This window comes from Augochlora pura, chromosome 3 (assembly GCF_028453695.1).
Source record: "Augochlora pura isolate Apur16 chromosome 3, APUR_v2.2.1, whole genome shotgun sequence".
NCBI lineage: Eukaryota > Metazoa > Arthropoda > Insecta > Hymenoptera > Halictidae > Augochlora > Augochlora pura.
In genome coordinates, this window is record NC_135774.1 from 29,745,789 (window position 1) to 29,760,847 (window position 15,059).

At 48.2% G+C, this 15,059-nt stretch overlaps 5 protein-coding genes across 7 annotated transcripts in view; 2 read left to right on the forward strand and 3 right to left on the reverse strand.

Annotated features, from left to right (window-relative positions):
- LOC144467737 (protein Skeletor, isoforms B/C-like) overlaps positions 1-178 on the forward strand; it is a 20,028-nt gene extending 19,850 nt beyond the window's left edge. The window contains exon 8 of the mRNA XM_078176656.1: positions 78-178. Within this exon, the coding sequence (XP_078032782.1) occupies positions 78-178 (101 nt within the window). The remainder of the gene's footprint in view (positions 1-77) is intronic.
- On the reverse strand, positions 135-4,813 carry LOC144478900 (protein Skeletor, isoforms B/C-like). Its single transcript, XM_078197255.1, has 12 exons — positions 4,155-4,813; positions 3,001-3,220; positions 2,820-2,928; positions 2,504-2,742; positions 2,272-2,440; positions 2,084-2,195; positions 1,884-2,020; positions 1,683-1,818; positions 1,428-1,617; positions 1,010-1,365; positions 823-930; positions 135-659 (listed from the first exon to the last, which is right to left on the reverse strand). The coding sequence occupies exons 1-12, from the start codon at positions 4,228-4,230 to the stop codon at positions 472-474; spliced, it is 2,040 nt and encodes a 679-aa protein (XP_078053381.1). The 5' UTR covers positions 4,231-4,813; the 3' UTR covers positions 135-471.
- Positions 4,814-4,947: 134 nt separating this feature from the next.
- On the forward strand, positions 4,948-5,995 carry LOC144479142 (uncharacterized). The gene is made up of 5 exons (XM_078197668.1): positions 4,948-4,981; positions 5,083-5,158; positions 5,232-5,471; positions 5,525-5,652; positions 5,739-5,995. The coding sequence occupies exons 1-5, from the start codon at positions 4,948-4,950 to the stop codon at positions 5,993-5,995; spliced, it is 735 nt and encodes a 244-aa protein (XP_078053794.1).
- Positions 5,739-7,674, reverse strand: LOC144479141 (luciferin sulfotransferase). The gene is made up of 5 exons (XM_078197667.1): positions 7,178-7,674; positions 6,997-7,093; positions 6,637-6,938; positions 6,481-6,575; positions 5,739-6,420 (listed from the first exon to the last, which is right to left on the reverse strand). Exons 1-5 carry the CDS (start codon positions 7,368-7,370, stop codon positions 6,127-6,129), a joined length of 981 nt encoding a protein of 326 aa, XP_078053793.1. The 5' UTR covers positions 7,371-7,674; the 3' UTR covers positions 5,739-6,126.
- Positions 7,675-7,995: 321 nt separating this feature from the next.
- Positions 7,996-14,025, reverse strand: LOC144479139 (uncharacterized). 3 transcript variants are annotated; one of them, XM_078197665.1, is made up of 4 exons: positions 12,995-14,025; positions 9,624-12,892; positions 9,367-9,541; positions 7,996-9,235 (listed from the first exon to the last, which is right to left on the reverse strand). In XM_078197665.1, exons 1-4 carry the CDS (start codon positions 13,662-13,664, stop codon positions 9,012-9,014), a joined length of 4,338 nt encoding a protein of 1,445 aa, XP_078053791.1. In that variant the 5' UTR covers positions 13,665-14,025; the 3' UTR covers positions 7,996-9,011. The 3 variants fall into 3 exon arrangements, with proteins under 3 accessions (XP_078053791.1, XP_078053790.1, XP_078053792.1); XM_078197666.1 differs by having other exon boundaries at positions 7,997-9,235; positions 9,624-13,615; positions 13,684-14,025; XM_078197664.1 differs by having other exon boundaries at positions 9,624-14,025.
- Between the last annotated feature and the right edge of the window lie 1,034 nt (positions 14,026-15,059).

Below are 15,059 nucleotides of genomic sequence, written 5' to 3' on the forward strand. Positions count from 1 at the left end.
GGACTAGATTAGTAAGAAACGAAGAGTGTTAATGAAGATCTGGGAAGAGGATTCTCCAATTTTTCTCTAATTTCTAGCAGATACAGTAGTCGATCTGGCAACAGGAGAGTCCACAGGAGAAGATCAAATATGTGTACGAGTAAAAAATGTTTTATTTCCATCAGAACAATTCGATTAAAACTAAACAGGACGTATCGTTATAAAAACTGTCAAAAGAGATATAATAGTAATCGTGACTTGTGTGCGCACAGTTTGATAACACGTGATTAGATAATGAATGCAGCTAAGATAAATAAACTACCATTAAATAATCGAAGATCGATGATGTCAGCGTTCTATACAGATGAAATTCTTCCGTCGTATTCTCGTGTAGGAACTAAACGATCTACGCGATCGAAATCTCATCTTATCAGTCAGCTTGCGTTCGCATAGCGAGGAGGAGCGATTAATCTCAATATCTTATACCTAGTTCTATAACAAACGAAATAACACAGCCGTCAATCCTGCGAGCAACGACAGCTTCCATGTGACACCGTTGCTTCTCAAGTAAGCATCCACCACGTGGATCTTCCAGCCCATGTTCGCATGAGTGAACGAATTGTAGTAAACGGTATCCGGCCACGTGGAGTTCGGAGTGACCTCCAGGACGCCACCATCGCCTGTCAACAAACCGTTTTTTATTGAACCAAGAATAAGTCATTGTCTGCACCTGCCTAAGTCTTCAAAAATATTTGTTCCTTTGCTCTTCTTCTCTATCTTCTTAATTCGCTCTAGAATTGAACAATTGCTTTGGCATAATTATTAAAACCCGTCGCTTCTTACCTGGCTCACACGTGTGCACTAGGGTTCTATTAAAGTGTCTGAACGTGGGGAAATCATCGTCCAGTCTTCTGTCTCGCTCGTCGTGCTTGCTCAGGCATAGTGGACCAACTGAAAAAAAAACATTCTACGTCAGCACATGCGAAATAATAGCCTTCAAACACGTGAATCGGTGAATTATTTTTCCGACCTGCAGTTGGTCTTGGCTGGCCACGTCTGGTGAATTCGACGCCGGCAAGTACCCTAATTTTACTCTGTGCAGCATCGCTCAGTTTGTCGTAGCCACCGTGAGGTTCGTCGGTGATGATCAGAGGATGATACAGGTTCGGGCTATGGGGATTATTGCCTCCGTGGACCCGGAAGTTATAGGTCAATCCTCGACGAAGGTATAGTTCGGGAACCAGTTGACCCTCGATATACCAAGCCAAGCCTGTCGACGTTTGTCCTGTCATCCCTTGGTAGCCCTTCTTCCCTCCGGACGGGCCGATGGTTGCTTTGAACGTCCTGATGCTTCTATCGAATATCTCTGCTTTCTCCCACGGCTCCCTGTCAAGCAAACATCCTAATTAATCTCTCTCTTATCACAAAGTTAATTCTAAATCACTTACATCAAGGCCACATCGGTCTCGGTAAAGTCCATGCAGGTGTTCTCAGGCTCTTGGCGAACCAGTTCTAGTCTCAGATCAGATTTAGGGTACAGATCGTGGAAGGTCGGCTCGTGGTTCTCGTCCAACCTGCCCAAAGCCCAGATGACGTACACAGGCCGATCCGTAGGGTACTCTTTGTCTCCTGGATCAGCTGGAATAGAAATCCTCGCTCAATCCTTCTCTTTACCACTTTTCAATGGACAGTGCTAAACTTACAAGAGATCAAGGTGCGTCTGTAAGTGATGATATTGATCCCGTCTACTCTGACAGCAGTGTACAGTTGGTTATTGTCCAGACCACCGAAGACCTCGTCTCTGCAGACTCCTCTGTACTGTCCAAGAACCTTGCCGCACTAGGTGACAAAAAATTCCAAATTATACAACTGAAGGGAAACTGTCTTCTACTTGAAAATTATACCGGAGCTTTCGCGGTGATATTGTAGTCAGCAGCGTATCCTCTTGCTCCGTCCATGTAAGCGACCGCAACGTCCGAACCTTCCATCTGGCTAGAGGTCTCCGAACCAGAAATTCCGAAGGCCATGTACTCGTCCTCGTCTGGGAACCAATAATATTTGATCAGCATAAAGGAACGTTCTCCACTGCAAATAAGGTACTCACCAACTTGTCCAGCGAGCTCGACTGTGATCTGCGGGCCAAAGATCTCCCAGCTGACTTGAAACCGCTTGTGGAGCTGAACGCAGTTCGGCAGGGCGTGCGCGTGCTTGATCACCTGCGCTTTGTTTTACATTCAATGCCGTCGTCCCGTTTAATCGCGGAAAGAATAATTAATGAAAAGAGCATGTTACTTTTACAAGCGAAGGCGGCACGTTCAGGCCATCGGGGATGATCACGGAGCCGTAGTTCGACTTGCTCTTCACGTCGAACACGCTCAGCCAGTCGATGTTGAAGACCGTCATGTCTCCGGGCAGCTGGATCACTATATCGTCGCCTTGGTACACGCGAATTGGATCTAGACTAAATGGAGAAAATTATGTCGATACGGAGCTCATGAACAGTCTTCGAAAAGCGCACACTCACTAGCCGTATTCATCGGGAACCTTCGTTCCTTTGCTGGAAGGCTGTGGACCGAGTCCCACCCAGAAGTAGGTATCAGTTCCTTGGCCATCGTAGGTGAACTCTGGGATTTTTATCGTCTTCGAGTCCACGATCACTATGGATCCCGAGGACACTCCGTGCGAGCGTTTCGTCAGCTGCGAGATCTTCTGCGGCGCCGGGGGATCGAACTCCTCGGGAATGTAGACGTCGCCGAACGTGTTCTGAGCGAGAGAAACATAAATTTTTAACCACTATTTGATGCATAGAGTTCTAAATAAATTATTCTGCGAAGACTCACCTGGCTGCCCAGATCGTAGACGGCGAACCATTTTATGTCTGTCACTTTCTTATTGTCCGGTAAGGTCAGAGTGAAGTCCTTGTTGAAGTACCGGTCGAGGATGTTCGTTCTGAAACAGCGACCCGTTTTAATTCATCAAGTTTCGAAGCTAGATTCAAGACAACTGAAAGACTGAACTGACTTCCCCCACTCGTCGGGCACGATGAAACCCTGAGGCCCGGGCCGGTTCGACCCACCGGCCCAGAAGAATGTGTCGGCCCCGTTCCCATCGTAGCTGAAGGACGTCAACAGCAGCGTGTACTCGTCGACAACGTAGACGTCGCCGGACACCTGGTGATGGTACGCGTTCAGCTTTCCCAGGTACTTGCCCCTGTACACCTCGTCGTCATCCTCGGCGGAACCTGCTGACCGTTCGATCGTGACTCACCGATCCTTCGACGACGATCGCCGATCGGACGAAATTGCCAGCGAACCGAGCGGCGACCGTGAAATCGCGCGAGCTCTTTGTCTCGCGTTGATGTCGCGGGAGTAGGAGAGAAATACGCGCGGCGACCGCGATCGTGAGAACTGGATCGCCGCGGTCTAAATGAGATTTTCACGCCAATCTAAGCGCAAATTAACGGCGAACGTCGACAATTATCATACCGTTTTCTAGTCGCCGACGAAATCAGGTCGCGGAGGTGATAAAACTCGAGTTACTAATTAATATTTGTAAAGATACTATGGGTTTTACGTAGCATACAAATTGCATTAATTACAGGGCGATAATATTTTCTTAATAATATACAAAAATAAAAAAGCTTTTATTTTTGTTTTTGAATATATGTTTTCACTATTCGATCTACACGGTTTCGTCATAGATGCATAAAATGCACAGTTTATTATTGACAGTTACTCTTAAAAAATATGGAGCATTGTGTAAAGCATGATCTGACGCAAAGCGAGTGATTCTCAATCCCGGAAATTCCCGAAAACCGAAGGCGACGACTGCTGACGCGTGGAGACTTCAACGCTGAGTAAGGAGAGATCGCGCGGCGCTGTCACCGTTCCATCATTACCGATCGCACATAATCGTACGATTTTCTATTTTTATCAACCTATATCACCCACGATCGTCTACGAATCTGTTCGAATCGATGATTCACAGCCGATGTTTTACTTTCGCAACGAATTCTTGAATAATCGATCGAACGTTTATCCAGATCCATTTAAATAAGTCTTCCCACCATGAGATCATTGAAAAAGAAAATTTCTACGGTTCTTCCTAAACTAGCACAACGATTAACAGGTCTGGTGGCAGATTTGTCGCAAGGTAGAGCGTCGAAACGAACGTACCGCTGGCAGAAATAAGCACACATGCCAGCACAGTCGCTAGAACCCTTGTTATCCGTCGCCTCGTAACATCTGCCATCGCTTCATCTTCCTCGTGTCTTCGTTAACTGTTCAAGAACTGTCGCGGTAGTTCCGGTGCACTATCCCGTTCCTGTGGATGCACATGGAAGCCCGAATTCCGATTAGAAAGTGCGAGGAAGAACGCGCGCGTCGTGAATGGAACGAGCGTCGCGGCACTGCAATGGACGCGGCTCCGACTCGGTCTGAGCGGCTTCGGGCCTCTAGAAAGTCGACTTGCCAGGCCCGAACGGTTAGTATGGTTAGTATACCGTTCTCCGGCTGCCTTGGCACGTGTTCCCAAGTGTCGGTGGAGAAAGTGTGCGTGCCTCGGAGAGGCGGTTTTCGAGCGCGCGCGCTCCACGAACGGGCCGCGCGGTGTCACTGGACTGCCGTCCTTCCCGTGGTCACTAACTTGGAATGCGTATCAGGGAAGGAAGCCGACGGAGTGACTAAAGGTCCGGACGTTCCGTGCATTTCCGAATAGCTGTCCGATGAGCGGAGAAGCAGCCGCGGGATCCACGGCGACTCGATAGAAATACGATACGGTTCGATGAACAGACGTCGACTCGGACACGGTCGTTTAATAAATGTAAGCGTAGCGTGGCCTTGGGCAATTAAAAACCGCGTATCTCTCGAGGACGCGAGTCTCGCTGCGGAAAATAGCATGCGCGGGTTGTTTGATCGATTGAGCTTTGGCTGCAAAGCAACCGAGCTTTCGGCGAACAGGATTCTCGCAATGGCGAGCGCCGAGGTCGAGGAAGCCCGACACGGTGAGCTTTTATTAACGAAATTGCCGAAACAATTGTTTTCCAATATTCGTTAAAATCACGCGGAACGATCGGAAAGGCAATCAGCAATTCTATTCGCGCAGATCCCGAGGAGGAGCAGTTCATCCGAATGCTAATGTTCGCAAAGTTCAAGAGGATCAGGGAGTTCCTCTCAAAAAAGTGAGTTCGTCTAACGAAAGAATTGTCCGAAGAGAATTATAAGATCTTCAGAGAATCGAATTCGTGATTGCAGCCGATCGATCGACTTGCGGTACCCCACAGAGAACTTGAAGACGCCTCTGATCGCGGCTATCGATCGCGCGGATCCACAGATCTTGTCTCTTCTGTTGGAGAAAAATTCTGCGGATTTGGACGAGACGCTCACCCAGCCTTGCGGGAGGACCGCCTTGATGTACGCTGCTTACTCTTCCAGGGATCCCGAGGTGTTGCAGGTGCTCCTGAAAAAGGGCGCGGATCTGCGGAAGACGGACATGTAAGAGCACGGCGCTGGGACGGTAATCGTTGAATTTTTATAAACTAATGCAGCAGGGGCTGGACTTCTCTTCAATACGCTATCGTCGGCGAACGTTCGAAAAACGTGTCTACTCTCCTGGACGCCGGTGTTCCGATCAATCAACGGGATTTCCAGGGTCGAACGCCCTTGATGACCTCCGGTAAATAAAAGATCGATACAAATTCTGACCGGTTTGGTAATCATTAGTGCACTTCTTTCGGGATCAATCGAATTTTATTTACTCAGTGTACCTCTCGAACTTGAACATACTGACGCTCCTGTTGGACCGCGGCGCTGATATCAACGCCAGTGACAACAACGGTCTCACAGCCCTTCAGCTGGCCATTCTGTCGAGGAAAAGGGACGCAGCTATCGCCTTAATGGAGAGAGGGAGCGACATGAGCGTGTTCACCCCGAAAACAAAAGCTTCGATCGGTGAGCTGAGTAGAACCGCCATGCCCAGTGTTCTTCGCTGCATTGAACCAAAATTGAGGATTCTGTAACGAAGCTAAAAAACCTCTATAACCATCTGGTTCAAGAGTATCACCTACGTTCTAATTTTCTAGCAGCGTTTATACTATTTATATTCGGCCCGATAAGAGGACCTCGAGAAAGTAAAGCACAATTTGTAGCTTTAAAAGAATAGATTGTGCTTCGAGAAGTGCTCCTTCGTGTTCCGGTCGAAGCGATCGACAACATCTTCGGCCATTTCCCCCCTCCACTGGTTCACTTTTCCGCTCCGGAAGAAGTCGCCGGCGACGTCGATCAGCTTCAGCTTCCTATTCAACTCCACCGCTTCTTCGTAGTTCACCGAGCGGTTCGTCTTCATGTTCTCGAAACTGAGATGCTTCATCAACGCGTTCACGTTGTCGTCCGACATCGCTTTGCCCAAGAACGCGGCCGATTGCAGGATCACCGAGGACAGGTCCTTAAATTTCAAAGCGCTCGGCATCGATATCCTCTAAAATTGTTAATCGAGATTACTCACAGCTTTCATGTCCTCGTACTTCAGGAACAACACGTTGGGATAGCTCCTTCTGTTCCAGAATCCTAGAACATGGTCCCAGAACGGCGCGAAGGACACTGCCGAAGAGAATACAAAGGGTTAGAGACGTGTTCGAAGTCGAGAGAGCTTGCAGTATACCTTTTGCGCCCAAGAAAAGGCGGCAGAAGCTGTCGAAGTCTCCTTGGTAGCCTTCCAAGAGCTTGCAGTGATGATAGTAGGAGACACAGGTGTCCTTTGGGTTTCTGGCGACGTAGACGATCTTCGGCTTCTTCTCGCCGCTACGAAGCTGACGAGGAAGCAGGCGAAACGGGAGATGAGTCTTGATGAATCGCGGACTGGGCTTGCTGTTCACGTATCCCAAACTGTCTGAGACCAGCTGATGGAGCTTTACTTCCGGATGCCGAGGTATGATCGTCGTGTAATCGAAAAGAATCGAGTGCCTGATCGAGAACAAGCGTTACCATTTCACTCACAAAGTTCGTCCGGCGTTGAACTTACTCTAAAAACGGGAACCTCTCCGGCAGAAGGACCTCGGCACCCTCGAAATCCAAGTCGTTCGCGATGCACCAGATCATCTCCTGCGTCCACGTTGTTCCTGGTTCATACGATCAGTTAACACTTTAACTATCGGCGGACTAGATCCTCGGTAGCTAAAATGTTAAAAGGGCGCGAGGGGTACCAGTTTTGGGAAAACTGCAGACCCACACGTCGTCGTCTCTAACTTCAAACTCTTCGAACGCCTTCGCGAATTCTTGATACCTCTCCGGCAAGCAGACGCCGTTCACGTTTACATAGCCTTTCCGGAACTCGTTCGTGAACTTCTCGCGCAAAATCCGATCCAGATCGGCGACCGTTTCGAGGTGGGGTGCCATCCTTCCGATTCTTCCGTAGTATCGGTGATTATTTGTAATGGTCGTTGATCAGAGCGGCGAGAACAGATTTCGCGTAAATGAGCCGTGGCATTCAAATCGGCGGCGAGTCTGCGGTTCGGTTGAACATTGAAGGTCCCCTGCTTGGTTCGAACTGGCTAGAAGTTGCCGGTTGTACTTATATACAACGTACAGCGAATAAAACCAATCGGGCTAATGTTGTTTAAACGGGTTTTCTTTCCGCGTTTGTGGAACAAGGCCGCTGATTAGTTACGTTTTTCTGAAAACTGCACGTTCCCCGCGCAAAATGCTCTCCAATTTCGGAAAATTGTTTTCACGCTTCGCGCGCAACTGTCTTCGTTACGAGAGCGATAAAAAGTAAATTCTTTAAGCGACTCGAACGTTCTCTTTAAACGAATAGAACAACGCAGCAGACTAGGGTGCAGCAAATTTTGTTGCGAATTCAAATCAATACCGAAATAGAAAAAAAATCTCGTTTTCAGAATTCGAAGGGTTGATAAATGGCAGAGGGATTAACAGTTCTCCGAACAGGTTTCGAGCCGGCGAAACGGAGACAACAAATCGGAATATCTAAGGAGAAATCGTTCGCGCGCATGCCTGCAAAAAGACGGCAGTTCCGAGCTTTTTACTCAATTGCGGCGCAACAGGTTTGTGTTAGACGATCGTTCAACGCGGGGGGAAAGAAGGTGCTGGATATTGTTGTACGGGTTCACTTTATTCTGAGTAACCGGACGAGTATAATCGTCATACAAAAAAGGTAAAATATTAGAAAAATTCAAGGGGGACTATATTGTATATCGTCTAAATCTTACGAGTAATGAAGGATTGTGTACTGTGATTCAGGTACTAACAACTACTTTCGTTGTTTTTAAAGCATCTCAGTTTCCAGCGAACCGGAACTCGGTTCCGCCCTGCGAGCGATTCATCGGGACCTCGCGGCCGTTTTACCAGTAAAACGCCTCGAAGTAGCACCCAGTCCGCTTGCTACAACAGCTTCCCTCCGTCGTATCAGATCTAACGCACGTGCAACGTCAGCTAAATATATTCTTAGTACGAAAATAACTTGGCAAGACAAACTTCTTTATATTTGATATATAAATATCGGCAGAATCTAGGCACAAACCGTGTCGAACAACGCGATATAATACTTTAACGCTTAGCTAATGCTTCCCGGGTACCCAAGGTCCTGCTTCTATCGTCAACTTTTTAAGATCCGAGGCGCAACTTAAATCGAAACGAACACTTAACCGACTGCAGATCATTATGCGAACTCTGATTCTCGTTCTACAACGGTTCGAAACAAGGATAAAAATTTCGTTCGTAAAACATAAAATAAAAATAAAATTTCGTCGCCAACGATCACACGAAATAATCTCGTCATATCGTAAAATGTAATAAACGCATAAGGATCCATAGTCTAGTTATGGACATTAATGCAACTAATAATACGCATTATGCACTGTCGCGAATAAAAAAGTGTGTCCTAAGAATGAGATTTAATCTAGCCTTTCTCGTGGCGAGAGTCAAACTACTTTGTACGTTTCTATATCCTTGGTCGAGTCGGAGGACTGCGATTCCCTAATTGTCGGTCGACTCTGGACGGGAGCCGATCGTGCCCCAACGTTACATGTTGGATATCACGCTGACACTTTGGGACAGGTCCACCTGGCCACGCAGTACCTTCTGCTGCAGCTTCTTGCAGAAGATCTTAGCCATCAGCATGTTTCGCCGGGTCTCCTCTTGCTTCTCCTGCTGTCGCTTCTTCTGGCGAACTTCGTTGAGGCGAAGGTACCGTTTACGAAGCCTCTCGCGGATTTCCTCGTCGGTGACCCTTTTCTGTGTGCACACTGAACAAGCATAAGGTAAAGTAAAAGTACAGTTTGATAAAAGAAGAACTGAACAAATAATCCCCATAATATCGAATTACAATGAAAGTGAAAAGGAGAAAGTTTAAGTATGAAGGACATTGAATACTTACCAGTGGGCTTTGAAGACGTCTTCGGCGACTTCAGTATGCTAGATGTAGTAGCCATGGCAAGCAGCTGAATCCGCTTCTCTTTCCGCAGCTGACGCAGATGAGATATCTCCGACATGTATTGTCTGCGGGTTTCTGCGTTGCTTACAAAATCCGCTTTGTTCCTCGTCAGGTAGTCCTGGAATAAAATTTTGAATTTTTAATGAATTCATCTCAATGGAAAATTCTATGGGATTTGAAACGGAATGACCCGTACCAACCTGCAAAGTGTCCTTCCGAGGCGAGTTCTTGCTCGTCCCAGTCCTCTTCACCACGTTACAGACACAGCCTTCGACTTTGCTCCCATTAACAGCACGGTTCTTTAATGGCACTTTGTCCTTCGTGAACGACAACTCGTATGCGACCGCTTTCGGGTACGTCTGACAGTAATTATCCTGCTTGCCAGATTGCGTGGCAGTCTGCGTGGCGTTGCATCTCCTGCAGTATTTACAGGTCCGTTCAGAATCGCCCGCTTCAGGATGCCCCCTGACGTAAGACTCCTCGCACTCGCATTTCGAGTTGTTTTGTACTTTGTGCTGTGGCCACCCATGGATCGGTCGATCCTCGGCTTCCAGCCAGCGGCCACAATGATGGCCATTGTGCATGACCTTGTTCCCACCTCTGTTCTCGCAGTAACAGTCGGCAGAACACTCGCACAGTTTCCCATGACCGTTCTGCTCGAAGTTGGAGACGTATCCATCGTTCTCCTGATGGTACCTAGAATTAGGTCTGAACGGCATTCTGCCCTTCTTGACCTGACTGCTCTCGCAGTCGCAGACCGTCGCACAGTTGCAAGCTTTCCCGCTTGCATCCTCCCTCTCCTGAACACAATACTTCTTCTGACAGTCGCCGCATTTGGAAACGCTATTGGTCTCTAAAGTCTGAGTGGTCGAGGTGGTCTGGCAGCCCTTGGACAAGGGCCTCTTGTTTTGTAGCTTGCAGTCACAGGTATGCTTCGACTTAGAAGCGTTGATCTGATTTTTGGTTTCCTTCTGTTTCAGCTGACTGACTTCCTTTTGCCTGACCACCTCGACCGAGCTGGTGCTATCATCGTTAACGTGATTCACCGTGTGCGAGTCAGCGGGACTTTCCTCTCGGCACACTTCTGCATTCTTGTATACCGTCTGCACGTTGGACTGATCCTTTTGCTCCTGCAGACAGTACATGCAAGCAGACACCACGTTCTGAATCGCGCAGTGTTTGGGACACTGTCCAGCCTCCGTGCTGCCCTTGTAACTATTCTGAAAGTGCAGTGCATTGTGTGCAGGACACTTGATATAGTGCACGATCTCCGACTGTATCAACGTAGGGATCGTCGAAGCTTCTTGAGGCTCGGTTTGAACGCCGGTGTTCACCAACTTTAAGGTCGAATGGTGCATGTTCGTGGCAGAGACGATCTCACCACCGGTCTTCGAATGCGCGCTAGTGACGTTGGTTGCAGTCTGAGCACAGCTATTGCGCTTCCTGATGCGTTGTACCACGCTGTTGGCTCTGCTGTGCGGCCGATAGGCAGCCAAGTTGCAGTGCGAAGACCAAGGCTCGTCCATGGAATTTGCCTGACCATCGGATTCGGTTCTACGCAAATAATCAACGTCTCTGACGCAACCATGAACCGGTTTCGACTTGAAATTCGTGGATCTCGACTTCCTAGGCGACATCCGGGGCCTCTCGACCCTGCACGGTTCTTCAAGGAGCTTCTTCAAGTTGGATAAATGGCTGATCTCGTTGGTGATCCAGATCAGCTGGTTCCTCTTCTCCATCTCCGCGTAGCTGAGCAGTTTAGAGTCTCCTGATTCTGAGTTCCCACATTTCTTCATCTCGAATTGTCTTTCCGACAAGGTTGTTAGCAACCTCCAGTCCATTTGCTCTTCGGTATGACTGGAACGAACGTTGCCGGGCCTCCTGTTGTTCAATACAGCATCTAACAGCATCCTGTTATGGTCTGCCGGCGTGCTGTTCGATAAACTGGACTCTTCCCTGGAGATCTTGCATCTTTCCTGCACGCAGAAAATGTCCTGCGGCTTGGCCCCCTTACGGTTTCTCTGCGGGAAGAAACACTCCGAGCTCTCGCTCTTATCTGGCTCCGTTGGAGTGTTGCTGCTTCGTCGACAGTCGTCCGATCTCAATCCCATCCTAGCTTTTCTCCCGTCAGTCTCCGTTCTATCCGTATTCTTGTCAATTTTGTCGCTGCTACTACCTAAAACATTCTTACCCATGACTCTACCGCTTGCCGGAGGCTTGCGCCCACAAGCAGTACTCTTCTGATGATTCCAATCCCCTGACGAGTCGCTAGTAGTGTGCTTCTTGGTCAGAGCCTGAAGGATCTCCGTCCTGTATACTTTATTCCTAGCGTCGTCCGGGTTCCAAGGCACATTATCCTCCAGATTATGTTCGATTTTGTCATCGGTATACTTTGCAGTAATGAGTCTCTTGACAACATGATGAATCAGTCTTTTCCTCACGTCCTTATCGCATTTGTTTGCGTCCACAAGACTCTTCAGGATGTTCACGCTTCTCTCCAGATCTCGGACCAAGCTGTCCGACTCGCCCCATAACTTCTCGTTGATGCTGGAGCTGGTGTTTGGCAAGGTGGACTGCGACCTTCCTGTGTCAGTCGACGAGACATGACTACCGCTACCATTAGGTACGTTTTCGTAGACATGACCTGGGAAATACTCGAAGCTGTTGACTCTTCCAGTTACATTCTCAGCTTCTTCTCGAGGCGTTTGCTTCCCAGAGCCGTCCTGAGAAGGCTCCGAGCAGCTTCGTCTCGCTTTGCGCACCCTGCTAGCTTCCCCAGGCTCTTCGGCCCTCTGCTTCCTCGGACTAGGCACCTTGTAAGTATCCCTGGAGCTTTTCATCACCGCAGTCATGTTCTTCTGCAAACTGGTTCCTCTCTTTGGTAACGGCGGCTTCTCTTCATCGACAACGGAAACCTGGACGCCGACGGATTCTTGGCTGCAGGCGTGCAAGCTCGTCTGTATCACCTTGTCGCAGGTGGAGGGCTTGTTAACTATAGTAGCGATGGATGACGAAGAGTTGAACATCAACGGCAATCCGGCCCTGTTTCTTTCTCTCGCGTACAGATTCAGCTCGCTCTGGCTTCTTTTCAGCGTTAACTTCGAGGCTGGTATCGGTAACGTGTTCATCGAGGTGCTCTTCTTCAGCGGCGACAACGGCGGACACACGTTCTCCTTGTTCGGCTTATTCAGCGGTCTCCTCGTCTCCGGCTGCTTTACAGCAGGTATCTTGAAGAACGGCAGCTTCGGCGTGTCATTGTTCGTAGCCGAGTCTTGTTGCTTCGAGTTCCTCGGCAACGACCTCTCGTTTACGCTTAAATTACCGCCCGCTATGACTCCTGGTAAGTGATTCTTCACTATAGGAGTGATCTCAATCTCGCTTTCAGAACCTGAAATATTCTCCACCAGAGGAGTGGAGTTGGCGTCGGGCGCAGACGTTAACGTGCTCCTCTGCGTCCCTGCAAGCTTGCCTGAGATTCCAGACTCAGTGGTACCTTCGGGATCTAATCTTAAAGCGGCCGAGCAACCTCTAGCTAAAGCCATGCGCTCTATAGTACTTAAGTTTTTGTCACCTTGCTTGTTCAGGGGTGGAGTGTTGTAGTAACCAACGTCCGCACCGTTGTCCCATTCGAGCGGCTTATGGGAGGCTATGCTAGAAGTGGGGGATGATACTTTGCGCTCTATAGATTCTGTCAATGTCTCTGGTATCTCGTGCTTCTCTTCCAGAATGGTTTCAGGCGTATTGAGTCTCAAATCTGGAGACGGGGACTCAGAGTTCGAAAGCTGCTGGGCATAGTTAGCCGAAGAATCTGCAGTGGAAGACTGTCCTATGAGCGGAGGTCTGACCCATCGTCTTCTCTCTCTGGGGACGCAAGAGCGCAAGCTGTACTCTTCTCCTATGCAGTCCTGGCGTCCAGCAGCCAACTTTGGGTTTAGCTTGCATATGCTGTAATAATATTTAATGGCTTCTGGCGTACTGCTGGACGCAGGTAATGAAAAGTACTGATCCAGATTCGCGCTCTGAGAGTATTTCTGATAGTATTCCATTACCTGTGTCGAGAGGCTTCTGTTTACCATGCCCAGTTTCAGCTTCGGCTGCGAAGCCATCACTTGGAGGCTCTGCCATGGTACGGTATCCGAGCTGCATACGGGATTATCGATCGTACGTGGCTCTCTGGGTCGAGACAGATCCTCTGAAGCATCAAAATCTCTCAGACGACTCTCGGACGGGTCATAATCCATAATCACCAGCTACAAGTACCTGGTCATCTCGCGTAAACAGTCTCGGACGCTGTCACATCGCGTCGAGAATCGTTTCCGTCGAGCTGGACCGCGTGCAAACGAACATTGTCTCTGTCTTCGCTCGACGGTGTACCGATTTAGCCGAAATGCACAGCTCGTGCGAGAGGTTACGACGCTATCCGAACGGACACAGCACCAACCCAGTTTGGCGTAACAAATCTCCCGGAGAGCGATTCGAACGTTTAAATACTCTCCGCTGTCGGCATTCTCCTGTATCCTACGCTCGTTTCAAGCACTCCGCAGGCTCTGACACTTTACGATAATCTCTAACGAAAACTCTAATTATTGTTTACATTTCCTCGAAAGCGCAATCGTAAATTAGCGGCAGCGGCGAGCAACACGCTCGTGTCGTACTCCACTCACACAAGCACGAGGACGCCATCTTGTAGTTGTACGCAGCACTGCGCTGCCATTGGCAGAGCACGATAATATACATTGGTGCGTCACTCCGCCGCAAATCGTGAGCGCGGCGCTTTCCCGCTACGTAGTTAAAAATCCGTTGTCGTACGCGATCGAATCGGGGGAGGAGAAGTGCGCGATTTGAATTTAAATTTGTGACCGTTTGATCGATAGGATCGGTTGATTTAGTTCGCAAATTGGTTAGTGTTCTTAACAATCGATATCGGTAATGAAAGGTGGTATAATTGAACGAGATGTTAAGAAATGTGTACTTAGCGCTAGTCGACTTCCAAGAGTAAGAATACGAGTCAGACCTTTGACGAATAAGGAACAGTTTCCAGCAGAATCGATAATGGGAGTACTTACAGTTGGCGAGAACCTGTTCCGCAGTCGACGCGTTGACTTCTTGCAAAGGTAAGTAACAATTATTATACTGCACAAATTTTTAAATTAACACGCGCTAAAAATCCTCAATTTGCATCTCGCAAAATATATCGCCGCGCCACCTTCGGTCTACGTTTAGTTCAAAATTTCGCCACGACTGGCGCCACCTGCGAGCTTCAAATTGCCATCTGTACTGCAAATACCGTACTAAAGGGCGAGTAGCTTGGACGTTTTGCCACGGATGGCGCTGAAGTACCGCCTTTTGGCAATTTTTCAAATTACCTTTTAAGTTTAATTTTATATCAACTAAAAACGCCGTAAATCATTATTTTTCATGAACAGTAGTCGCCTAGAAAAATTCTACGATTAAACGGGAAGGGTTTTAACAGATATTCTGTGATTGTTTCTTCACTGTTTTTCTTATTTTTTAAATTAATGACACTGAATGATGTGCCATCGATGGAATGCTCCATCAACAGAAGATTCGAGAATATACTACTATATTAAAAATATACTGTTATATTAAAGAAACTTGCTATATTATCTGTAATT